At 32.6% G+C, this 27,434-nt stretch overlaps 1 protein-coding gene across 1 annotated transcript; it reads left to right on the forward strand.

The window, feature by feature from the left end:
- Nucleotides 1-772: 772 nt before the first annotated feature.
- On the forward strand, nt 773-26,849 carry LOC149901988 (uncharacterized). The gene is made up of 3 exons (XM_090111282.1): nt 773-908; nt 20,863-24,374; nt 26,363-26,849. The coding sequence occupies exons 1-3, from the start codon at nt 891-893 to the stop codon at nt 26,700-26,702; spliced, it is 3,870 nt and encodes a 1,289-aa protein (XP_089967408.1). The 5' UTR covers nt 773-890; the 3' UTR covers nt 26,703-26,849.
- The last annotated feature ends 585 nt before the right edge of the window (nt 26,850-27,434 follow it).

A 27,434-nucleotide genomic window follows, 5' to 3' on the forward strand; every position in this document is an offset into this window, starting at 1 on the left:
ATACTGCTTCATTATTTTTTTTAAAGAAACAGGGCACGGGTCAAATAGAAGGTTGTATTGCCACATAAGGTTTTCAGTTTATTCTTAAATTGTTTGGATGTAATTGCTGTTAGAAAAAAGATGATGATTCAATTGAATGTTGTGCTATTTCGTATTAAAACTCTATTTATGATAGAGTTATTTTGAATGTTCTGTACAATTCGTTATTTCGTTATTACACCAAGTCGGTATGTACTGTACCTATTCGTAAGTTGCCGAAAGTTTATAAGATGTATCTTATATTAATGTAAAATCATTAAAAGAGAATATCCTTTCAAAATTAATGAAATATTCTATTCACCATTTTCCCATTAATAAAATTGATCAATAAGAATCACTTCTCTAATCTCGATGTCATTAATTTTTATGTAGATTGGTTTGAAACCAATGCATATTGCGATGTAAAAAGAAATTAATTACTATTAGCAAACATCATGTCAAATCCAACGCTTTTGAAAGGCAATTTCTTCATTTCCACCAATTGCAAACAAATCTATTCTCACGCGAAAAACGAAGTGTCAGAAGGCATTTCTTATCTTTTTCCCGATCGACATTAATTATCCAAAGTTTTCGTAAGATGCAATTGTGAGAACGTTTTTAATCTCTTTTTACAATCGATTTTAAAACTGTTTGTATTCAAAACGACCTTATCCTATTTCCCTCTCGTTCATAATGTTCATTTTTTAAGCTTTACATAATCCGAATGTGAAGGTTGGATGGAACTTTCTTTGGGGGGGAGGCTGTATGCCGTGAGCCTTTGCCTCAGTTGTGAAGAAAGCGCGCGCGATCGCGCCAGTGTAGTGACAGTTATTTTTTTTTAATCCTCAACCCCGAAGTGCGTTTTGGATACAATGAGGCTTATATTTTGGGTACGTTCGATTTGTTTTTTTGTTTAATTTGTATTTTATCTGTGGAAGCTGAGCGTGTGTGGCTTTCTAGTAAAAGTTGACCGTGCTTAGGGCTTGTTTGTGACTTGTTTATTGGATTTGGAATTTATTATACTATTAATATTTATATGCATATATGATACGTCCGTAGGTTACTTTCATTTTAATATTATCACGCAAAATAACATAACTTTTATTTTGGGTATTAGTTAATACTTAATAAGTTTATAGGATATTATTGAAAGCTCTCCTTGATTATTTTTCTATAAAAAATTAATAAAGTCCATTATAGAATATTTTATTATCATGTTATTAATATTAATATCATTAAGGTTATACTGAAGCGGAGAAATAACAGATAATATTATAGTACTATCATGAACACAGATCATGAAGAAATTAATTAACGCATGGTAGCTTGACCGGTAATAATAATGAATGTCTCTACAGTGAGTATTTTATCTTTATTTTATTAATTGTTATTTTAAAATTAATAATATCTGATAGTTCTGACAAGTACATTTTTTAAATAATATGTCGCGTTTATTAAATTAAATAAAACCAAATTTAAAATTAAAAAGAAATCTTTAATTCAACTAGTTGTACGTTATAATTGAATCGTTAATTAATAACTTAGTAAAATAATGTAGGATTCCATACTCATTTAAGTTAATATAAAATTGAAAAAGTATAGTCGAGGCTCTACGCATATAAAAAATGCAACCGAATAAACATGATTCATGCTTCAATCAAAAGTTGAAATAATAATTATCACTGGCCAGTTGAAAGTTTTAAAATTGCATAAACGTGGATAATATGAGAAAAAAAATAGTTACCCAACGCGTCCTTTCTACATTGCGTCACGTAAGGAAGTGTGTCAAACTGTGATGAAGAATTCGCGACCGGAACTGCAGCACTGAGCACACCTGTTGATATGCTATACAAGATATTATAATATATATGTAATATACTAGCTTTTTATACTGGTTTCAAACTTAATAATGATGTTTTGGAAGAATTATGTGAGTGTTTGAGTGAAAAAGTATTTAAAATCGGTCAAATTAATGCTATAAATTTTATTGTGAATCATCAGAAAGGTCAGGGATTTAAAAATATCGGAAATATTTTTTTATATAATATACTAGCTACTTATTTTATATATATTTTTCATTTCGAATCTTCTGTAATAAAATAACTCTCAAGCATGACTCTTAATAATAGACTTCATTGAACTGACCAGTCGTATGAAAGAGAGATCAAAGAAACCGTAGACTGATCTGAAATTATATTGTTTATGTTTATGTTAATCTTTATCAATACTTCATATATACAACTTAATTATACCTACTCTGTGAAAATAAAAGCTAAAATTGCATACTAAGGTCACGATAATCATAATAAAAAGAAAATACTACAATATAAATTAGTATTCCATACTGGACGACACGCTTTACAACTCGCCAAGAGACAACCTGCGAATCGTTTTCTCCAACGTAAAGCCATAACAACACAAACATGTCTAAAACACAACATTTTATTGCATACAAAATGTAGAATCAGAACTTTATGAGTGATATTCTCATAAAGTCATAAATAACTTTTTTCTTTTTTTGTGGTGTTAATGGCCAGCTTTATGTTTTGTGTAGGTAATTTTCCGCGATTCAATATTTTTGACAGATGTTATGACAAACTTATGGAAAGTTTTTTGAAAGTATTACAAGCAAAAGCTGCTTCATAGATTTTCATTTTGTTTTCAACAATAGATAGCATGGTTCTCGACCAAAGGTTTATACATAATTTTAAGTCCAAATCTAGTCTATCATAAAGAGACCAGCTGGATTATCAACATCCACCCATACAAAGACCGCATTATGTTGTGAGCTGTACCTTCTTATTCATGTTAAATTGAACCCTAAATTTTTTTAATTTTAATTCGAACTTTTATCATAATTACTTGTATAATAGCTTAATTGTTAATAATAATAATCATCCTAATTGAAAAGCAACGGGCTATTTTATAACATCTATTCATGAAGTAAGTACAGAGATGGGGCATCTTAGATCATTGCAAGTGCTAAATGCACGTAATACAGTCCGTTCCAACATGTCATAATAAGCTCATGCAACATCAATTTCGTTACTTCATCTCAAATTATACTCATTATTGTTACATCAGTGAATGTAAAGCTGCCCGGAAGAGGTTTTGTTTTACTTTTAATGTAGGAGACGTTAACCTAACTTGACCTTTGAAAACTGTGATCTTATATGCATTGTCGTTGAAATATTTTTATTTTTTTTTTTACTTTTTGAACTTAACGTGTGTTTTTAAATCGTCCAAAATACAATTAAACCTAATTTTGCTAAATTTTAATCGGATATTGTGTGTCAATCGTATAAATGTCTTGGAAATATTAAACGAGAAATCTAAATAATACCTAAATATTTAAATTATAATTATAGAGCAATATGTAGAGACTACAGTTTAAAATATGTTCTATTTAAAATATTATAGAAAATAATTTACACTAACAAATTGTTTTGTCTTAATTATTCTTTGAACGGTAAATATTCATGACAACTAACTGAAAAGTAAATGTACAGAATTGCATAGCTTCGGGTCAAAAAGGTTAAGACTTCTGACACAAGTTTTATGTAATACAATCCATGTCACAATCTCTAGAATGGAGTTGAAATAACAACAGGTTTTCTTTCCTATTAAAGTGAAACTTTTATTACATCGTCTCAAACTTTTTGGTCTGTGTAGCGCATGTCGCGTGTATCGCGGCTGCCGAGTAGGTATACCTACTCGGCAGCCGACCGTCACGCGACATGCGCTACACAAAGCAGTGTTCGGAACCGTTCGAACAGTTTCACTTTTACCGTGGTTTCATAAAACCACACAACATTTTTTGTTATTATTTTTTAACACGTAGTCTAATGTGAGATAATATTAAAGTAGGTGAGTAATTGAAACTATAACTTAGTTTATTGGTCCATAAATTATAGCAATACCGACTTGAAAAAAATGTATTTTCATGATGGGATGACGATAAAATTTGTAAGACGTGTTACCACAGAATATATAAATAGTTGTGTTAAGTATAATGTTTGTAGAAATATTATCTATATTATGACGATTTATGAATGTAATAATGGAATATTATATTAACAAAACGATAGATATGTTTTAGAACGATGGTTAAACTTAATAATAATATGATATAAATTAAAAAATCTCCAAAAAAATCTGAAATATTTGTGGACAATTTAAATAAAACAATGGTTGTAAAATAAAAATATTTATTTATCACTCACTCTTCTAATACTTACAGTAATATACATATTAAAGAGGTTTTACACGTATAGTAAAAAAATAATGATATTTCAAAATGACGAAGATAATTTATAAGGACTACCTGTGGCAGGAAGCCGACAGGTGCGTGATAGGCATCCTTGATTCAATTTAACATGTTTTTGTGCTACTTTTTTGTAGAACAATTCTGTTTTTTAGAAATCGACCACCCACGGTGTTTTAATTTTCATACTTTAATTTTTTTAACAGTAATCCAAACTCGTTAATCTGATTGGTATAACTCGTTGTTTTCTGTAAAAGCTCCCCATGTCCTATTTTATAAACACACGATAAATCAGTCACCTAGATATTCAATACTAATCTTTTCAAAACCCTTTACTTCCAAAGTAACCTTAACCCCAAAAATATCAGTGTACAACATGTGTACAAGCTTTAATTTTAACACCATAGACAAACCGCTTCGTTTTATTTACCATTTACCCATATATATTTATTGCTTCCCCATAGGTAACAAAATACTCTATGTATCTAGGCGAAAAGTGAAACAGTGTATTCCGAGTATGTTACTGGTACCGTTAAATTGGCATTACATCGGTTATTGGCGATCCGCTCCACTTGGCACAAAGTCAAGGCCGAGAGGTTCAATGTAACAGTTTGCTGAGTTGACTATTGTTTGGGACCTTCTTTCTAGTATAGTTTATTATCTGTGCTTCTATGTGCATCTTAAGGTTCTCTCTTCTTAGGACCGATTTTTCAATACTTGGATAAAACTTATTCGTCGAATAATGTATAAAACTACCATTTTAAGAACGTATTCTAATTGCCCGTATTTGACAGTTTACGTGACATTTTAATATTATCGTGTAATATTTTATTGGACGGATAAGTTTGATCCAAGCATTGAAAAATCGGCCCTTAATGAATTATCACTATCTATACTAATATTATAAAGCTGAAGAGTTTGTTTGGTTGAACGCGCTAATCTCAGGAAATACTGGTCTGATTTGAAAAATTATTTTGGTGTTAGATAGCCCATTTATCGAGGAAGGCTATTAATAGGCTATATAATATCATCACGCTAAGACTAACAGGAACGGAGCTACGCGGGTGAAACCGCGGGGCGCAGCTAGTAAAGAATAAAACAAAGTCACTTTCCCTGTCCCTATCTCACGTATGCTAAAATCTTTAAAACTACGCAACGGATTTTGATGCGCTTTTTTTTAATAGAAGGTTTCAGTATATTATAATTTATTAGGTTTGAGATAAAGCGGGCGAAGCCGAGGTGGAAAGCTAGTGAAAAATATTGCGTTAAATTGTAAACAGTACCCAAATATGTCCAACAGTTTGTCACTAGTTAAAATCCCTATGCATATAACATTCTCGTGCCACAATTACTTACCATACTCCTCCGAAATCTTTTAGTTCATAAAAATCGCACCTTTTTCACACAAACCCGTTGAAAAGCCTACTTTTAATATTATATTCCTCTATAATATGTTGTATAACACACAACATAAAACATTAACTGCTTGTAAATTAATTTAATATTACCAAATACTCTAATTTATTAGTTAATAGAAAATCGTGTCAAAGTATTAAAATCTCTTAATCACTAAATTAGCATTTTTTATTGAGATAGAAAGTGATTTGGCAAAAACCAGTCCACTTAATTAATTACTTCGAATCAAATTATGTTCGATAAGTTTTATCAAAGCCTACAATTTCTAATTACTTATAATGTTTATAAACTAATCCTACTAATATTATAAATGCGAAAGTTTGTGAGGATGGGCGTATGTGTATGTTTGTTACTCTTTCAAGCAAATACTACAGAACCGATTACAATGAAATTAAGCACACATATAGAGGGTTACTTGGATTAACACATACGATAGATTTTATCCCGTAAATCCCACGGGAACGGGAACTATGCGGGGTTTTCTTTGAAAACGCGGGCGAAGCGACGCGACGCGTCAATTAGCTTTGAATATTTAAAACCTTTTAAATATTCAAAGCTAATTGACAAAATAATATACATTTGTACAAAAATAACACTGTTACCACTTGTTTACACCGTTTCACCATTCTTGAGACAAAGATTCACTGTTTTCAAATAAAAAAGTGTATTAATGACCTAATACGGTAATGTTATAACTTATAATAATACAGTTATTAGTACTGTAGAACTGAAAGCTAGGGCTCTTTTAACTTTTATATGAATTAATAATTTGTACACATGGTTATTCTCACAATTAGGTAGAGACTACTGACTAGATAGAGCCCGTCGAGATACAGATAATCTTGTTAAAATCAACCTAAAATTATACATAAAAAACGTAATATTGAATACCATAACCACTTATCAGCCTAAGCTTGGCCTACACAATCAGCCCACCGCATCGTTAAGAAAGTTGTCAACTCACACCCTTATCGAATTTAAAATTCCTCATGAAAGTAACAATTAATTACTCAAATTACCACACACATAAACGCTCTATGACGTCACTACATACGATATAATCCCACTCATAATTATCACACATTAAGATAATCGTCATAATTATAAGACAATTATACAATTTTAACGTCACGTAAACGATACAAGAAAGCTTCAAGATGGCAAGACATCGCACATTATTGTGAATTAGACGAAATTTAGCACACCATTATATGCCTTATGTAATTGGTAATACGATCCATGTTATCCTCTATGGTACTTTTACTTTTTTAAGCGCTAACGAATATTCACTTTCCTTGGAATTCAATTTGTCTATTTGTTATGGTTCAATATGCTTGTATAATTCTTATGTAAGATGAACCTTTCTATTTATATTCGTGGGTAAATAAAATTGACGTATCTTCCATTCAATTGCTTAAAATAATAATTCGTTTCGCTTGTTTAATATTTAACGTTTACAAGCTATTAACATTTGAATGTTTAGCAAATTAATTACGCTTCACTCAAAAATTGTTTTGTTCTAATCGATGGTTCACATATCGGAAGTACTAAGTAGTAAGTAATGATAAAAAATTAAAAATATACAAAATATTATCTAAGAAAGAATATCAAAATCGGGATCACGGGTGGCCGAGAGGTCAGGCGTCACCGTCGCCACGGCGCGGCTAGACGAAAGACGCGGATTCTAATCCCGCCGTGATCATTTTTTTTCATTCTTTCAAAATTTAAACAAAGTCAAAAATGAAGTACTTTTTCATACGTAATTATTAATTAATAATTATTGTTCTTCTCAAATGTCTTAGCCGTAGAAAGTATTATGCAGATTATTTCTGAGAATGTCGTGGATGTTATAGACGAATGCATAATCGGGACTTCTATTAAAATCAATCCTATTACGTTCTACAGATTATAATAATGAGCATAAAAAAGTGACAGTAATGTATCCCCAGTAAATTATAGGTTCAAGGTAGAAAGTTCATTAATTCAATGACTTTGTATGCATAATAAGATTTCGAGAGATATTCAAAACTGGCATGGCTAATGCTATTACACAATCCATATGGATTACTTGCAGTGGAATATTAATATAGTAATTATAGGATCTCCATATTCATGCTGTATCTATTTAATCTGTGATTCGGAACTGTCATATATTCATAACTGACCATAGATAATACAATAATACTATACTAATAAAATTACTATTACATGCTATTACCATAGAAGTGAGAACTTTTCATACTAAATTATGGACCTCATATACAATACTAGCTTTCGCGGCTTTACCCGCATTTCTCCGCTCCTGTTGGTCTTAGCGTGATGAAATATAGCTTATAGCCTTTCTCGATAAATGGGCTATCTAACATTGAAAGAATTTATCAAATAGAACCAGTAGTTCCTGAGATAGCGCGTTCAAACAAACAAACAAACTCTTCAGCTTTATAATCACACACCTTATCAAAGTAATTTGACGCTTAAGTTATTATGCAAAGAAAGAAGTAATGTTTAGCTATTACGCAGGCAAATATAATGTAGATACACATTCGAAGACTAATCGGTGATTATATTAATTATATTATTCAACATATTACATATGAATTGTCCTAGAGTCTTTTCGTAAAATAACAACCAAAATCTTTATAATATAAATTCTACGCCATACAAAATTTCCTATTACCTATTTACAATAACTTAGACATAAACATTTCCTAAGCACAAGAAATAAAACTTTTGCAACTATTAGCCTTGTTTCTAAATGATTAGCAAACGTTTTACTGTTCTTCATACATTAGAATGTATGAAGCTAGAGCTTTGTGAAATATGTTTAACCTATTCATTTCAAATTACATTTATCTTTTAAAGTAAATTGTATACGCATCACTACATAGTATAAAACAAAGTTGCTTTCTCTGTCCCTATGTCATGTATTAAATCTTTAAAACTACGCAACGGATTTTGATGCGTTTTTTAATAGATAGAGTGATTCAAGAGGAAGGTTTTAGTACATATTATATAATTTATTAGGTTTTAGACAAAGCGGGCGAAGCCGCGGGTGGTAAGCTAGTAATCTATAGAAAGGAGGTCAGTCATCTCAAATGAATTCCAATTTCCGCAGTTATTATGAAAATTATGATATGGAAAACTGTGTCGGCTCTTCATTTTAATAATTGTTTTATTATGACGGAAGTGGCTCATGAGATCTTATTTAAATATATAATAAGGTTGTTAACCTGTGATTATTACGTACGAGGAGGCTCAGTAAATAGGTAACAAGTTGTCTTTCTATACAGGTTATAAAAGATCATTTTCAAAAATATTTTGTACTAGCTGTGCTCCGCGGTTTCACCCGCATTGCTCCACTCCTGTTGGTCTTAGCGTGATGATAATACATAGCCTTCATCGATAAATGGGCTATCTAACACCGAAATAATTTTTCAGATCAGACCAGTTAAATCGCAGTTCCTGAGATTAGCGCGTTCAAACAAACAAACAATTAACTCTTCAGCTTTATAATATTATAGCATAGATTTACCAAAGTGAATGTATTAAAAAGTAAGTATGTAAATAATCAATCAGTAAATAAATAAAATATAATGCATTGGCATTATATTTTATTTGCAAGTTAATCCTAATTCAAAATTTCTTTTTTCCTGTTCCTATTTAAAAATCATAATTCGCCTTATGCTGAATTTCTTCGAAACCAGTTTAGATTTTCAATCAAAACACACTGACACACAAATCACAATGAACAATGAACATAGACAAAATTAAAATTAAAAATTACTTTTTTCCCCCCAAAACTGGTGTCACATCTTACCGCATACAGATGATCCATATTATGTCCAAAATTGCCCTGACCCATCACTGTGTTAGTATCAAAGTATAAATAAGTCAGCAGAGACGTAAGCGCGTAACTGTTGACCATTTTCACTCTCACTCCAAATCAGAACGGACTGGTCTGGCCGGAATGTAGTAGAAAGCACCGCATCTTAATGAATAAAGGCGTGTTTCGGCCAGACGGAAAGACGCGCGAAATTGTTGTAGATTAAAAAAAAATACCATAGATTAAAAAGTTGCATAGATTAAAAAAGTTTGGTTATGAGTGCGGTTCGTGAGAGGAACGTAGAAAAAAAAGTATAAAAATCAGTTATGATGTTAAATAGCGTTAATATGAGCACCATAAATAATTACATATAATATTACTAGCTTTCCACCCGCAGCTTCGCCCGCGCAGTCAAAGAAAAACCCGCATAGTTCCCGTTCCCATGGGATTTCCGGCATAAAACCTATCCTATTTCCCGGGGTAAAAAGCAGCCCTTTCTCGGGTATCAAAATATCTCTATACCAAATATCATGCAAATTGGTTCAGTAGTTAAGACGTGATTGAGTAACAGACAGACAGACAGGGTTACTTTCGCATTTATAATATTAGTATGGATATAGTAGGGATTCCTTCTCGTTAATTTTCCGATTTAGTAGGTATATGTATCAATATTACTTGTTTATTATTTTCTTACAAGCTTATCAAGCTTTTAGAATACGCTAACTCTGATTATGATCTTACCGGATTATGTTTGTCGGTTGTTATTTTTTACTCTAACCGGATCGAACTTTCGATCAAGTCTTTCGAAAAACCTTGTAATGACAGACAGGCAATGGCCTGTCACCCTTGAAAAGCCGAAAAAAATACATTTGAATGTACATTAATATATGAATTGGGTCACAATGTCAGTAATAAATTACATACATTCATTTTTCCACTATACACATTGTATTTTTACATTATGTACTGAATCATCCGCCAACCCGCGTTAGGCCAGCTTGGTGAATTATGCCTGTATGAGAGGCCCGTGTCCTAGCAGTGGGAACGCATATGGGCTGATGATGATGATACTGAATCTTATTATAGTTATTTAAGTATTCTGCTAACACCAATTTTAACAACTGCTGTCTAACCGCAATAAGAGCGAAACTCCATAACAATTAGCACGAAGGTTCCAGCTATTATATCAGTGGTCACCCATCAAAAAACAGACCGCGCACTTAGCTGCTTAACCCACAGATTCAATCATAGAGTGCAGCTAGTCACGATCGCTCCTAACAAACCAATTAAATGAAACCCTGTTCTTAAAAGCATACATTTTAGATAGGTCATTTTTTCAAGCAAATTAAACTAGTGATGAGGCTACTTACTTATTTATTGATTACCTTTTCGGTAGACACTAATAAAAAATCTAACCTTTTGATAGCGACTCTCACAGTAACCATATAAGTTAGTCTATCATTAAATCCTCTAACAGCATTCCATAAATGTTTATCGATGTTTGGTTGCAATTTGGTTGCATATTTTCGAAGCAGGTGCTTATGTAGAGTAATTACTGATTACGCTTTCAACCATAGATAAAAAAAAAATTTTCTTTGAAAAAATAAATCGCGTAATATTATTCTTTAAATGTGTAACTGTAACATACTAAAGAAATGTAACAATTGTGTTTTAATTGCTTTCCCACCTATTTCAAATATGTATATACATTCCTTACTTATTGATCTAGGGGGGCGTCCATAAATTGAGGTATTTTTTTTTAATTTTTTGAAATTGTAAATACTCTATCAGTATTATTTTATATTGTATCTAAATAATAAATATTTACTTCACCATATTGTTTTCGTCTCACGTCGCGTCGTTAGAAAGCCATCCCTTAGTCACGATTTCCGATGCCTCCACATGATACTCTTTGAATTCAAAATGGCTGACATGCATGTAGACGCAATTGTTGCAAGGTGAACGCCTAGATGATGTGTGGTTTAATGTAATTACGTACAATCTTTCACAATTTGCTAAATGACTAGCGATTCTGGTAGAAACATCATGAATCACGAAGCTTCTTTCCTTCTTTACTTAGTTTCCTAATCAATGTACTGAAAGCTATATTTTTATGACAAGTAAGCTTATACTATAATTTCATTGAATACAAACGACACTCCCATGTAGAATACTCATGATATACATAGTGATGTTCATATACCATTGAATCCGATTTTTTACTAAAAGATTAATACGCTATCTATTATTTTCAAACTTTGTGGAAGAAATAGCAACATACCTACATACTATAATTTAATAATACATATTTATCTGGGTTTAAACAAAAAAATTATGAAAGTTCTGAATCACAAATCCTTGAAAATATTGCATAATGTTGTAATAACTAAAAAATGTGTTAAGTGAAGATGCCAAAATGTTACTCAATTATTTCAACCGCTGAAATAAACTTTAAAATAACTTGTAGAGAAGCGGCTCAAGGTAATTATTGATTATAATATCTATAAAAAAGCTCTTTAAACTTGAAAGCTACGGAATATCTATACTAATAATAATTATTCTACTTCTATAGTTCTGTAATATGTATATCTAACTACATACTATCAAAACATGAACATTTGTGAGGCTGTAAGGATGGAATATTAATTAATCGATGAAAATATTATAAATATACTAGCGGTCCACCCCGGCTTCGCCCGTGGTACACATGAAAAATAGATGTTGGCCGATTCTCAGACTTACCCGATATGCACAGAAAATTTCATGAGAATCGGTCCACCCGTTTCGGAGGAGTATGCAGACTAACATTGTGACACGAGAATTTTATATTATAAAAATATATATTAAATATAATATTGAAATTTTAATAGGAAAAAAGGCACCTCGGTTATGAATAACTTTGTCTCACAGATAGTTAGATTATTATCATCCACATTAGCAAATAGCATAAAGACTACAAAGACTAGGTACTTATAAACTGCATAACAGAAGGTGAAGCTGCGTACAGAAGCTTGTTTAATAATTCTATGATAAGAACATCGACTTATTTTCGAAGAGACATAATATGGGGAAGTCTTATGCAGGCTACTCACATACCTGCCGTAGGCGCAATTTAGAGAACAGCTGAAATTGCTCCGACCTCAGTGCAACCGAGATTGTCCCTGCGGGCGCGGCAGGAGTGTGAGTAGCCCGCTTTACAGGACTTTTTAATTTTTCATACGTAAATAAACAGTTTTCTACAACTTTAACCTTAAACTTGAAAGTAAATAATAAACATTAACGTCAGATAAAGCACGATATGATACACGCGAGAGTGTAATGGCATGCAATAATACTTTCATTACTGCTCATTATGTTTTTATGTGAGATAATAGGCCTATACGAAACATTCTTGAGAAATTTGACACTTGAAATCGTTTTGGAAAGTACCCAAAATAACTTACGTTTATATTTGGAAATAAAGAAGGATGATAATAACATTTTTTCTACCTTTGTTCCGAAGATATTAAGTAAGTACTTACTTGCGCAAGCCCATTTTGGTAGTAGGTACTAAAAATGACATTGTATTATTATTAATAGTATAGGGTCACAAATCACAATTTCATCAAACAATTTTGGTCCAATAATACTCCTTAGGTACTCTATACAATCTTTACAATGTTCCTAATTTCTTCTATTTTGCCTCTCTTTACAGTTTAATATGTTAAGTTTTACACCTAGCTGGAAACGTATAACATATTTTACATAGCATAACATTAACTATCATTAATTTTATAACAAAACATGGAAAGACGCAGCCGTTTCCGCGGTTCGCACCTATTGTAGTCCAGGAGGAATCGGCGCATGAGTACCGAAAACTATTCCACCTCAATTTTTTTACGTGATCCTCTTCAAATTGCCCTACTGATGATATAAATGCATGTTGCCATGGGGCAACCCGGTGCCATATTGTTTAAACCGAAATTGTTTAAACAATTGCAAGGAATTGTTATTTTTCAACCGGACAAATTTTTTTTATATTTTTTATCGAAATACCAATAAAAAAGGTCCAATTACTTTTCACGATAAAGTTAATATTTTCAAAGATATGAATTTTTTAAGGTTTGAAAAATCTCAAATTTGGGTACTTTCGACCCATGAAAAATATATTTAAAAAAAAAATAATATATAAGTAATATTTTTTTTTCAATTCTCTATACAATAGTTAATAATATTGTTAATAGAGATTTAAGAAAATTTCATTGTTTATATCTGTTTTTTAATTGTTAACTTCGCGTATCAAACGTATAAAACATTAGATTTTACGAATTTCGGCTACAAATTAGAGAATGGTACTTTGCTACCTTTATTTATGAATAAAAGCCCATTCCCAACTAATCTTAAAAAACCGTGTAATTGTAAGAAAGCCTGTAAAACCAAAGCTTGTTATTGTAAAAAAAATAATATAAGTTGCATACTTCTATGTGGTTGTGATTCAGAAGACTGTAAGAATATAATATATAAAAATAATATTGATAATAAATAAATACTTATTTTTAAATCTTGTTTTATTATTTCATACTTCTCCATCTATAACTTTCGTTTGAAGAAGTTATTCAATGTAATTAATAAGGTAAAAGACCCAGTTATTGACACTGGCCTAGTTGTTTGACACTCGCAATTTGATTTTAATTAAAAGAATGAAATGTTCTCAAAAAACCAAAGATCTTAAAATTTTTAATTCAAAAATTATATTTATTAATTTATTAGAATTGATTTGTTTTTTTTTTAACTAAAATAAAATTTAAAGTGTCAATAACTAGGTCTTTTACCTTATTAATTACATTGAATAACTTCTTCAAACGAAAGTTATAGATGGAGAAGTATGAAATAATAAAACAAGATTTAAAAATAAGTATTTATTTATTATCAATATTATTTTTATATATTATATTCTTACAGTCTTCTGAATCACAACCACATAGAAGTATGCAACTTATATTATTTTTTTTACAATAACAAGCTTTGGTTTTACAGGCTTTCTTACAATTACACGGTTTTTTAAGATTAGTTGGGAATGGGCTTTTATTCATAAATAAAGGTAGCAAAGTACCATTCTCTAATTTGTAGCCGAAATTCGTAAAATCTAATGTTTTATACGTTTGATACGCGAAGTTAACAATTAAAAAACAGATATAAACAATGAAATTTTCTTAAATCTCTATTAACAATATTATTAACTATTGTATAGAGAATTGAAAAAAAAATATTACTTATATATTATTTTTTTTTTAAATATATTTTTCATGGGTCGAAAGTACCCAAATTTGAGATTTTTCAAACCTTAAAAAATTCATATCTTTGAAAATATTAACTTTATCGTGAAAAGTAATTGGACCTTTTTTATTGGTATTTCGATAAAAAATATAAAAAAAATTTGTCCGGTTGAAAAATAACAATTCCTTGCAATTGTTTAAACAATTTCGGTTTAAACAATATGGCACCGGGTTGCCCCATGGCAACATGCATTTATATCATCAGTAGGGCAATTTGAAGAGGATCACGTAAAAAAATTGAGGTGGAATAGTTTTCGGTACTCATGCGCCGATTCCTCCTGGACTATTGTTACAGTTGTATAATTACCGCAAATCATCTTAACGTTCACTTTTAAGATGGGAATAGTTTTAGATTTGAAGAAACATTTGAAATAATACAACGCGAAAATCAAGAGGCACGAAGTGGCCTTGAATATACGTATTTTTTTTTGCATTATAATAAGCTATTTAGTCGGATTTAGAACTGATTGAACCAATTATATGAGTTCTTATTTTAATGAAATAAATGTACATTTATAAGAAATTTGATATTAGTACAAATCCGATTTGTATTACCTACACACATAGTTAACTGTATACCTATAATATAATTATTTCTACACCGACTAAAAATAATAACAGAACGCACATTCTTAACTAGATAACTGTGTCACTTATTGCTTAATTTTGAATATTTTATTCTATAAATACGTCATATTTTTATTAAATATAGAGCCATTCTACAGCATAGATTTCTTTAATCTTTAAACCATAAAAGACACAGCATTTAATATTGTAAATTAAAATAAATAAATAAATAATAATAAATAAATATTATAGGACATTATTACACAAATCGACCTAGTCCCACAGTAAGCTCAATTAAGGCTTGTGTTGTGGGTACTAGGCGACGATAAATATAATATTTAATAAATACATATATAGATAATAACACCCAGACCCAAGAACAAAAAATATGAGTTCATCACACAAATATTTGCCCTGACCGGGATCGAACCCCATTGAAAAAAAATCAAACATCAAAACATCCCATTGCTCAAGAATAACGCAAAAGTGACGATATTTATTCTGAATTTCAATACACAACCTTGTATTAAAAATAACATTAGATTTTACGTTCTCTACATTTGATACTTTGAGGCTGTTCGAATGATGAATAAAAAGGTCTAATTATATGAAATTTGACAAGATTACCAAGGTCTACAGTGTCACATTCCATTCTGTATAAAAACTAACTACCTACATATACTAAGCCTAAGAAAAAAGGTGGTGAAGACAGGGCCGCGCCGACCCCCGGCAGCGCCTGTGTGCGAAACCTATGAAGCGCCTCTTTTTTTTATAAAAATTCAATGTGCACCTTACACACACACTTTCAATCAAATGATTGTTCATTTGTTTTGTTTTGCCTTAGCTATCTCATTCGTTAAAATCGGGGAATACCCATGACCCCACCCCCGGGCCCCGCTTGCGTCGCACGCATCGCATCGGGTTGCGCTCAGAAACTCACTCATTCATATTTAGTCCACTCATTATATACATTTTAAAAAAAAGTGAATTTGTACCCAGAAAAGCTTAACTTGAGTTTTTCGACCAAGATTTCCCATGAGCTTTCGCCGCCATCTTAAAAAAAAAGGTGTAAAATTTGTTTTTCGGCAATATCTCGGCTATCCGATGAAATTCGGAAATCACTTATGAGACACTTTTTGTTCCTTTTTTTATGCTCTACAATTAAGTCTAGACCATTTTTTCCGTATCATGCATCGTTATCGAGATATTGATCGATAAAGTAAAAAAAAATGTGTGCGTGTACTAGTGTACACACGTACGAAGTGAAACTTTTTTATGACCTTATTTTTCAAAAAATAATTTACTATATGCAACTTTACAGAAATACGTCGAATCACGCGTGGTAGGGATAAGAAAAAGATGGCGCGTAACGGAAAAAGTCACGCGTAACGAAAAAATGTTACACTCAATTTTTTTCCAACCCCGATAAAGAAGTTTCACTTCAAAAATTCAGGACACATTTTTAGTTTTTTGCTTTTTTTTGTTTAGGACATAATACATATACCTACATTATGTATAATATGTATCTAATACATATACATGTATTTAAAAAATCGAATTCGAACTTGTAGAGAATATTCAGACCTACAATTTTCTTTTTGGAGTTTTTTAGTTGGACAAAAATTACGATCTCCAGCGCGCCGCAGAGTCGGTGAATTCACGCTCACCGTCGAGCGAGCTGCTCGCTCGGTTGTGTTCGCATGGCGAATCGAATGGGAAATTGTTTAGGAAATTGATGGGATAAAAAATAAGTACATAGACCAGACTTTAGAACAAATTAAAGATCACACTAAAGTATATTTTTTAAACAAATAATTTGTTTGTGCAGTAAAAAAAAAGTTGAACTGTACATTTGAGCGAAAAAAAGTACAACACACGGTAAAATGAATGAAAAATGGTTTCAAGGAAATTTTGTAATTGAAAAAATGCAAACACACTCGTCAAAACGGATACAATAATTTTTTAATTTATCGATCGATATCTCGATAACTATGCACGATACAGTAAAAATGGTCAAGACTTAATTGTAGAGCATTAAAAAAGGAACAAAAAGTGTCTTATAAATGATTTCCGAATTTCATCGGATAGCCGAGCTATTGCCGAAAAACCAATTTTACCCCTTTTTACAAGATGGCGACGAAAGCTCATAGGAAATCTTGGTCGAAAAACTCAAGTTAAGCTTTTCTAGGTATCCCCTACAACATATCAAAAAAATAGATTCGCAAATTCACTTTCTTTTATTTGCCTTTTTTTTCGGACGAAATGAGTGGACTAATTTCATACTCATACAAACTCGGCGCCTCTACGGTTTAAAATAACTAGTACTTTTTCTCTTGTTCAAAGAACTGCCGCCGTTTTAACGTTGAGCTCATAAGGAATGTAAACTAAAACCCTAAACGTAAAATGAAACCATAAACGTGAATAATAATAAACATTAAATATTGAGAGACTTGTTCAATAAGCGCTATAGATGTTTTGTTGTTTACAAGGCCTATATTGCGCCTATTGTACCTACTAACTTGTCGATACTCCACTACAAAAAACAATCATATTATAGGTAACAAAAATAATTTAGGTGGCAGTGGCGGCGCGGCGCCCCTATTGTCTTGGCGCCTGTGTGCGCCGCACACTTCGCACACAGGGGCGGCTCGGCCCTGGGTGAAGATAATAATTTCAACGTAACAACGCATCTTACATTTTATTTGCCATTCAAATCTTTATAGCAATGTGTCATAATAAAAAGGCTAAAATTCAATTATTTTTTAACTAACGCAATTCCACGGAAGCAATAAACACATTTTATAATTTCTACATCATACAAATATTTCAATATATAATATATTAACATTTAACAGCAAAAACCGCATTCTAAAAGCTCTCATTACGTAGCTATAATTACACAAATAAGTAGTTATAATTTGTCATTAACTCAACATGCAAACCATGCTACCAAGCCGTGGGAACAAGGAAATTTATTGAGGTAGCTATCACTTACACAGGTATCTGAAATTATAGCTTTCTAGAATTATCTAGACTACATTGAGACTAAAGATGGGTACTGAGATAATCTTCGAATCGATAATTATTTGATCTGATTTTAAACACTATAAGAAATATTAAAATTTTTCGAATGAGCCATGAGTTTTCGAAAATATCTGTGAAAAATCAGACCATTATATTAAAAGACAAATAAAATAAAACAATAAGTAAGCAAATGCATATTACATAACATTTAAATATTATTATAATTTGGGCTGTTATTTAAAATAACTAACTAAGTGTAATGTAAATTGCGTAAAATTATAATTAAAATATTTCAGTTATTCAGGTCAAAATTCTTTGTAATTGGAATTCCTTAAATTGAACAGTTTTTAAAGCATACCTTTCACAATAGCTTTTAAATACTTTTTATCAGTCGGATCGAATAAAAATAATTTATACAAACTTAAACTGTTTCATTTAATCCAATATAATTTATTGGATTTATTTAATAAAGTGATAAATTGCACGTTTTTTTTAGTCTGAGAATGTAATACTTACCATTTATTGTTTATTGAAAAAAGAAACAATAGGCTTCACATAAATCATTTCTCAATAAGTCTCAACTAAGTGTTACTCTCATAATGTTTATGTAATAAGTTTGAAAGTATACGTAGTCCGCACAATTTTTTTTACGAGTAACCCTGATTACCAAATTAATTTTTTTTTTACGAGTAACCAGGTACCTAGATATTAAAAACATATAACCTATCTGCTTATTGTTAAAATCGAACCAGCGTATAATCAACCCTTTGACCGCCTCCTTGGTACAGTGGTTGACGCGTGAGCGTAAAACCGAGGGGTCCTGGGTTCGATTCCCGGTGGAGACGAAGAAAAAAAATGTCTTGGTCTGGCAGGACACAGAAGGCGGATCACCTACTTGTCCCTAAAGAAAATCGATCAGTGAAACAGATGCATCCATAATGCATCTGCCCCTTACCCCACTAGGGGACACGCGGGTCTTCACAAATCAACCCAAACAGTTTCTTTTTTGGATTTTCAGCTAAAGTCTCTCTAGTAGCTAACACTTTAGGGAACTGAGAACTATTTTCATACCTTGTATAAAACTTATTCGTCGTATAACGTAGTATACAACAATATTAAATTAAAAAATTGTAGTAATTGCCCGTCTTTTGATTTTTTTTAATTTACCTATTGGTCTGTAATAAACATTATATTTAAATATACATTATACAAGCACCTCGAAGACGAAACTTACATACGACGAATAATTTAAACTATAAAGATCGTAAACTTTAGATAACCATCTACTTTTCTCTCGTTATGCATACTCAGTTTTTTGCAATCATGTGTGAATAAACATAGTACATTATCTGTGGTGAGACACTGTGAGACCTCCGAATGATTAGATAATGAAGTGAAATTAAATATTCGTGTAGATGATACTTGAAAAGCCTGAGAAATGTAAGAAATTGACAGGCGTTTACTGACGGTATAGTATGGTAAATTATCTTAAATTACAAGTAATAGTAATTACAAAATAATGTAAAACTTCAGAGGACATAGGTATTATCTAAGGGTATTATAATATAATAATATGAAAAAAGATGTTTTATTTTTTTAAATAAGTATAGAGAATATTGTCAATAAATTAAATTTCTTACCTACCTATATTTAAATTACCAAACCTATAGTGGAGAGTAGTAAAAAATAAATTAAACATAGGTACGGCAAACGATAACAAATCATCAATCAATCAAATATGTAATATAAAAAGTTTTTTAAGGCTCATAAAAACTATTCTTAAAAAAAAGAAAGTGATGGCGTATGGATTCCCGCCACCGGCTCAGCTATTGACCTCTCGTCAAATACCAAACTTAAACACGGTCTACTTTTATTTTTATTGGAATGCTGACGAACAGGTTTCCCATAAATATTTCGAGTGATTCAAGGAACAATATTTGGAATGGGAATATTTTTTATAATAATATACTCCAAATCACTTTTATTTGTTAATAAACAAACGTCAAAATAATATTATCAATTATCAATTGGCGTAATTAAAAATAATAAAAAACTACAAATAACGAAAAAAAACAAATTTTCTACGACTTCCTGTCCAAAATGCACCTGCATATTTTGACATATTACGTCACACGCCATTCCTCGTCGTCTTTAGTTTTTACGACGTGTACCGAAACATATGTGCAAACATTACGATTTTCACAAACACTTTCACTTGCTTCGGTCACGTCGTATGTTAATGTAATAGTCACAAATATTGGACACTATTTTATAGTACCTATCGTTCAAGGGAGTTAACAAATGGAGAAGAGAATGACACCCAATAAAGACTTATTACCTACAAGCTAACGTATTGTTATAGTTTTGTTTAGCAGTAACTACTCCTACTACGTGTCATGTTCGTACAAATCTAATTTGAGTTTTCTTTATTTCAGGTTACAGCCTTGGCTGTGCTCACCATATCACAAGCAAAGAACTCGACAGCGAAATCGAAGCCGAAAAGACAACTAGACAACATTCGAACGCCACAAAACCTGCAGTACTCCCTAGTTCTACCCCATTCAAGAGTAGCCCATTTCAGAGCTCTCTCCAGCAGCAGCCGTAGAATATCCAATGTCTCACCAAGAGGAGGAAAATTACCACCGTACGCAGTACAGATGGAACCGGTCGTTCAGTACTCGCAAAAAGATCCACTATATGACCCTAAGCAAGATCACTACGAAAATACCGGTTTAAACAAAAACGATATTGCACAATCAAAGATTTTGAATGTCAATGACCAAAGTGCTGAAGGCTCATATGGACTTTCTTACGGCAGCCTTCCAACTGCTCCTTTGTACAGCGATGATCATCAACACTATTACGAGGCTCCAGAACCAATTATTGAAATTATCATCAAGGAGTCCAATGAATCTTTACCCGCTCCACCACCTCAACCAATTCAAAAGAAGAAAAAGGAACCAGTACAAGTTTTTTACGTTAAATACAGCAAAGACCCGCATTCTAAAGACAAAGTGATCTATGAAAAACCTGTACCAGCCATAACACCTCCATCGAATGATGAAGATGATCACCATGAACACTACGTTACAGTAACACCTGAGCCTTATTATGTGCCAGCTCAAACAACTACTCTTAGAGCCATTATTAAACCTGAATCGGAAATTTATCATACTGATAGTAACGTTAAAGTAACTTTCGGAAATGAAGGTCGTCATTATGGTAATAGGCGTGAAGAAAGCCCTTCAGAAAATCATGAAGAAACTGCACCAAGACCAGTCATTGCTTTACCCAATTCGCAACCAACTCAAATTCCTCATGAAAGATCAGTGTCTCCAAATTCTCATTATCAGGACCAAAGACAAGTAGCGTCAGCACAACACAATTATCAAGCAGGGCATAATGCTCAGAACCGTATTCAATTCCAGCCACCGTATTTAAGCCAAGAACCGCAATTGCCAAGACAAAGACCACCATTGGTCCAATTCAAACAGGAATCACAAATACATAGACAAAGTCAGCAGTCCTTTGGATCCTCTCCGCCGAACCGCCCACCATCATTCTCAAGCTCATCGGCACCAGCTGGTCATTTTACGGGCTCTGGACCAACAATTCCAGGGCCAATAGGCCCTCTTCTTCCAACGATATCGAGACCTAACAATCCACCAGCATTCCAACCAAGGCCCAACAATGCTCCACCTTTTCCACCAAGGCAACATTTTAGTAATCCTTCCAGAACTAATTTCCGACCCACACAACAGAGACCATTCCACCCGCAGCCTCCAACATATTTTGACGAAGCTAAATATCTTCAAGAAAATTATCACACGATAACAACTGACCAAGTAGAAGCTCAAAAAACACAACCACAATCACAGTCTTTCAATATAGGTACTCAACAAGGCAATTCCAATCCAATAGTCTTCAATGATCGCCCACAACAACTCATTCCTTACAATCAGCAATTACCACAACAACGCCCACCTCAACATTTTGATACTTCAAGTAAACCAGGCTTTGCTGCTACTCCGACAAGATCTCCATTCTTCAACTTAAAGCCAGCTCCTCCACAGATTGAAAGTCATCGTCCCCCATTCCAACGTCAACCGCAACAACATTTCAGCTTCCATCAAGGTCCACAAACATTAAGACCATCACCACCGGGACCTTCTATTGATAATCAAAACACATTTTCTAGTCATAACGCCATTTCACCTTCCCCATCATCGATACCTCAAACTCAATTCCTTCCCCAACCATCATCTCCACCTCTATTTAGTTTCCACCCGCAACCATCTCCAAACCCTCAACAGGCTAGCTTTTCAGAGAGACCACAAGGATTACAAACTATCCACGATCAAAATGTAGCCCAATTTGTTCCGAAAGATAGCGAATTAGTTCCAGCTATATCTAAATACGAACAGCATATAACTGTGAATGATCCTACTACCCAACCTAACTACGGTGGATTTGTAGGAATAAATCAACCATCGCCGACATCAAACTATCCTCAACAACAATATTCTCAGCAACAAGTACATCAACAGGTACAAGTCCAGGAACAAAGCCATTTACAACAACAACAGCATGATCGACAACAATATCAGCAGCAACAGCAACAGCAAGAGCTGCGCCAACAACACGAGCAGCAAAGACAACAACTTCAGCACCAGCATCAACAAGAACAACAGCGACAGCATCAACAAGAACAACAGCACCAACAACAGCTTCAACATCAGCATCAACAGGAACAGCAGCATCAACAACAACAGGAACGCAACCAACAACAACAAGAACGCAACCAACAACAATACTTAAATGCTGAGCAAGAACAAGTGCGACAACAATTGGCTCAAAATGTGCGTAAGCAACAAGAGGAGATCCAACGTCTTCAAAATCAATTAGTATACCAACAACAACATCTGCAACAACAACAACAACAAGAACAGCAACAGAGAAATCAATATGAAAATAATTATAATCAATATAGTCAACAGCAACCTAGTTCCCCATCCCCTCAATATGTTCAAGAGAGAGCGCGGCCACAGCCATCATATGTTTCGAGTACATCTTCACCACCTTACTATCAATCAACTTCTAGAACCGTAGAGATTAAACCAACTACACAAAAATACGTATCAACCACAGCTAACAGTATAAGCCATGCCCATGAATCAAAGAAAGAAGAGAAGAAGAAGCCTGCTATAGAACTCCCTGATGAAGTTCCCGACGATCTACGTCAACAACTGCTATCATCCGGCATTTTAGATAATGCTGATATCAGTGTACTTGATTATGACAAAGTCGGAGAAACACCTTTAGAGTCTCTGCCACCAGACCAATTGGCTAACTTCTTTAGTGCCGGTGGTGGCCAACAACTTGCTGGCAGTGAACATAGACCAATAGTTGTAGCACCGAACGGAGATAAAATTGAATCAAGAATAGATGACTCCGAATTTGATGATGACCAAGATATAGCAGCATCTGAAAACGTAGAAACGATTGTCGCCGCACCATCCTCCAAAAGTCAAGTTGAAATGAAAGTTGTTCATTTCAATCCCAATACACCAGAGGGTCAAGAAATCGCTAATCAATATGTAAAGGAAGATGCAACTCAAGTTGATCCCGTGGCTTTAAATGACAAAAAATACAACAGATATTTGCCTTTAAAAGTGAGCGGAAATCAATTCCCATTACCAGATGTAATAAAAGGAAGAAAAGTAACCTCGGTGGTTGTACTAGCTCCGGTCGAAACTAAAGCTATTAACGATGACCACAGTCGAGCTGAACGTGCTGCAGGAGACAGCTTGAAAGGAATTCAATTTGTTGCTGGAGATAGTCTTCACAATCTTTTGAAACGACCAACAAGAGCCAATTTTGAAAAATGGCTTGATGTGGAAAAGAAAACTGAAACTGACCAGCAGTCCGTCGTTCTTCTCGTAACTGAGTAAGTAAAACTTTGTAATGAATAATGATGTATGTAGGTACTTTTCTGTTAAGCAGAATGTCACAATATTTTTTTACAAAATATTACTAGCTTTCCGCCCGCGGCTTCGCCCGCGTTTTCAGAGAAAACCCTGCACTGTGACATTTCCGGGATAAAACCTATCCTATCTCTCAAGTTGGATCGAACTGCACATGGTGTGCGAATTTTATTATAATCGGTTAAGTGGTTTACTTATAGGAGTCCATTGAGGACAAACATTCTGACACGAGATTTATATGTATATATTAAGATGTAGTTATGTTATAGGTATATTAAGAAGAGCTGGAACGTCAACACATTTACACATTGCACATGTTAGGCCGGGAGATACTGACACAAAATTTCGGGCCATTTGTAACAGGATGGCGGTCTATCATTTTTCTTTTAGTCATTGCGTAATAAGACCTCTGTAGAACCGCCATTCTGTTACAAATGACCCGAAATTTTGTGTCAGTATCTCCCGGCCTATGTATATGTCATTTTTTGCAATTGTTTATAAATACAGGGTGATGTAATTGGTGTAGTACGAATATCTAAAAATCTATGAAGAATTTTGTGATACAGTAAATGGAAGAATTATAGACTATTTTACAGTATTTAATAAAATCATTTAATTTTTTGTTCATTTTCATTAGAAATGTCAATTTTTCTCACCAAGGTGGAAATTTGGATGATAAGGATCTTGTTAGAGAAATATAAATTTTGACTAAAATCGGCATTTTTTTTTTCAAAAATCAAATAACTAATTAATAATCAGAGTTATCACATTATTAAAAAAAATAAGCCAAACTATACACAATTTTTACCTACTTGATGCAATCCTCAAAGATCATGGACATAGTGTATTGCGCCTTCCACCATACCATCCAGAACTCAACCCAATAGAGTTACTATGGGGCATAATTAAAGGGAAAGTAGCATCACAAAATGTGAACTTTAACTTGAAAACTGTGTAAGAATTATTTAGAAAGGAAGCAAATGCTATTAGCCTGGATATGTTTAGTGACGTTTGGAGAAAGACGCGAGAACATGAGGAAAAATATATTCAATTAGAACCAAAAGTAGATAATTACACTGACTCATTTATAATAACATTAAGAAATTCCGACAACGAAACATCGAGTTCTTCGAGCGATGAAAGTTACAGTGAAGTAGAAGATTACGATTATGATTAAATAGATTCTTCTTCTTCTCTATAGATACTGCTTTCTGAATTGGTGGTAAATGTTAAAACTGTTAAACTGTTATGACGATTCAAAAGTGCTTCTAGAAGAAGTCTAATTCTATAAATGTTTGAGTTTGAGTTTAAAACCAATAGTGTGAAAATTATACAATAAACATGTAACACATATTTGTTAGCGCGTATTGGTAGGTATTACGTACTTATTACAAATATAATATTTCTTAGATATCTTTACTCGACCAAAGTCAGGAATTTAATTATTATTTGATAATTGAATGATTATTAATACTTTTATCCAATTGATTATTATTAGAATGAATAATTAACTTCATCAATTGATTTATTTTTAAATTATAATTTTACAGGTAAATTATGAGAGCTTTCATAAGTAATTATATTTGCATATACATAATTATCTACAACGCACCCATTTTACAATTCAAGTCTAAAATGAAACTAGAGTCGCATTTATTTTTGAACATACTGTAAGTGAAATTGCATAAGTGTGAGTACTGTGAACATGCCAGCTTTCCCTAATTGACCTGTATATAGTTTATGGTTTATTTATCTATTAACGGCTGCAGCATGTTTGTAGTATTTTGAAATTAACTATTTATGTGACTGTGACATGAATGAGCTTGAACGACAAATTTTAATATTATTTAAGTTTTAAGCATAGATGTTCCATCCCCATTCATGTACAGATAAAAATATAGGCATTTTGTTCTAAAAATACTTACTTAATCATATTTTTCTTTAATTACAGGAGCGAAGACCCGAAAGAAGAGAAGGAAATCTTCATGTACGATATAGCATCAGGCAACATCAACAAGCTAAGTGGCGAGCTCTCCAACGCTTTCGTCGAAGCCGCAGAGAACAACTCTCTTAGCAAGGACATCGAAAAACTAGCCATCGAAGGGGAAGGCACACCCGAAGACTTCAAGAAAGATTCTAAAAGTGAATTAGTCGCTGAAGGTTCCGATAATGTGCCATTGTTTGTAGATATTTCAGGGTTAAGTTTAGATCAAAAGAGAAACCAACTATCCATCTCATCTGGGTACAGCAAAACGAAAAGAGGAAGAGAATTGAGAAGACAAAGAACCTAACGCGTTACAGTCGAAGGGACTGATATTTGTAAATAGTATAGTGTTAGTATTACTAAATTATAACGACGTGATGTTTTGTACTTAGTCGTAACTTTTTTTACAAAAGTGATAATCGAGTTGTATTATATTAAAACAAACTTAATGACACTTTGGTTTTTATTTCCTATCTATATGATATTATGAACTACCTGATGACTATACGTTAATAATTCACCACCGAGCGCCCCGATCGGGGCACGACACAATAGATTTTCTATTGTGTCTGTGATTCCGGGGACTGATGGATTGACTTGGCTATTAATTAATTATTATTATGGAAATGGAAAAACAAAACATCTACCTGTCATTTTCTTTTAGAAAACCGTTTTTCCAAGATGGTGTATGGTGAAGTCACAGGGTGAAGTTTATGAGTAATATTTTTCCATAATGCGTACATAGCGATTCAATTTAAAAAAATTAAAGCACATAATGTAATCAGTGTTAAATAATTATTATTAAGACAAAGCGTTGGACGATAAATATTTTGATTTAAGTATTTAGGATGAATAAGGTAAAACTGTTATTGCACGAGAAAAACTTTTTATGCTAAAAGTGAAAAAACAACTTACACAAATAATAATTACTTATTTAATAATTTTAATATTTAAATTATTTCATTAATATGTTTTAATCTAGTAAGGATTTCAAAGCTACCGCCACTTCACATCCACATTCACATCACGTTCACAAAGC

Source organism: Colias eurytheme, chromosome 16, assembly GCF_061535395.1.
Source record: "Colias eurytheme isolate Ceu_HAF_F1 chromosome 16, ilColEury1 Martin Lab GWU primary, whole genome shotgun sequence".
NCBI lineage: Eukaryota > Metazoa > Arthropoda > Insecta > Lepidoptera > Pieridae > Colias > Colias eurytheme.

Coding starts and splice junctions, on each gene's coding strand:
- LOC149901988 (XM_090111282.1), top strand. Junction 24,375..26,362: donor GTCGTTCTTCTCGTAACTGA/GTAAGTAAAACT, acceptor CTTTAATTACAG/GAGCGAAGACCCGAAAGAAG.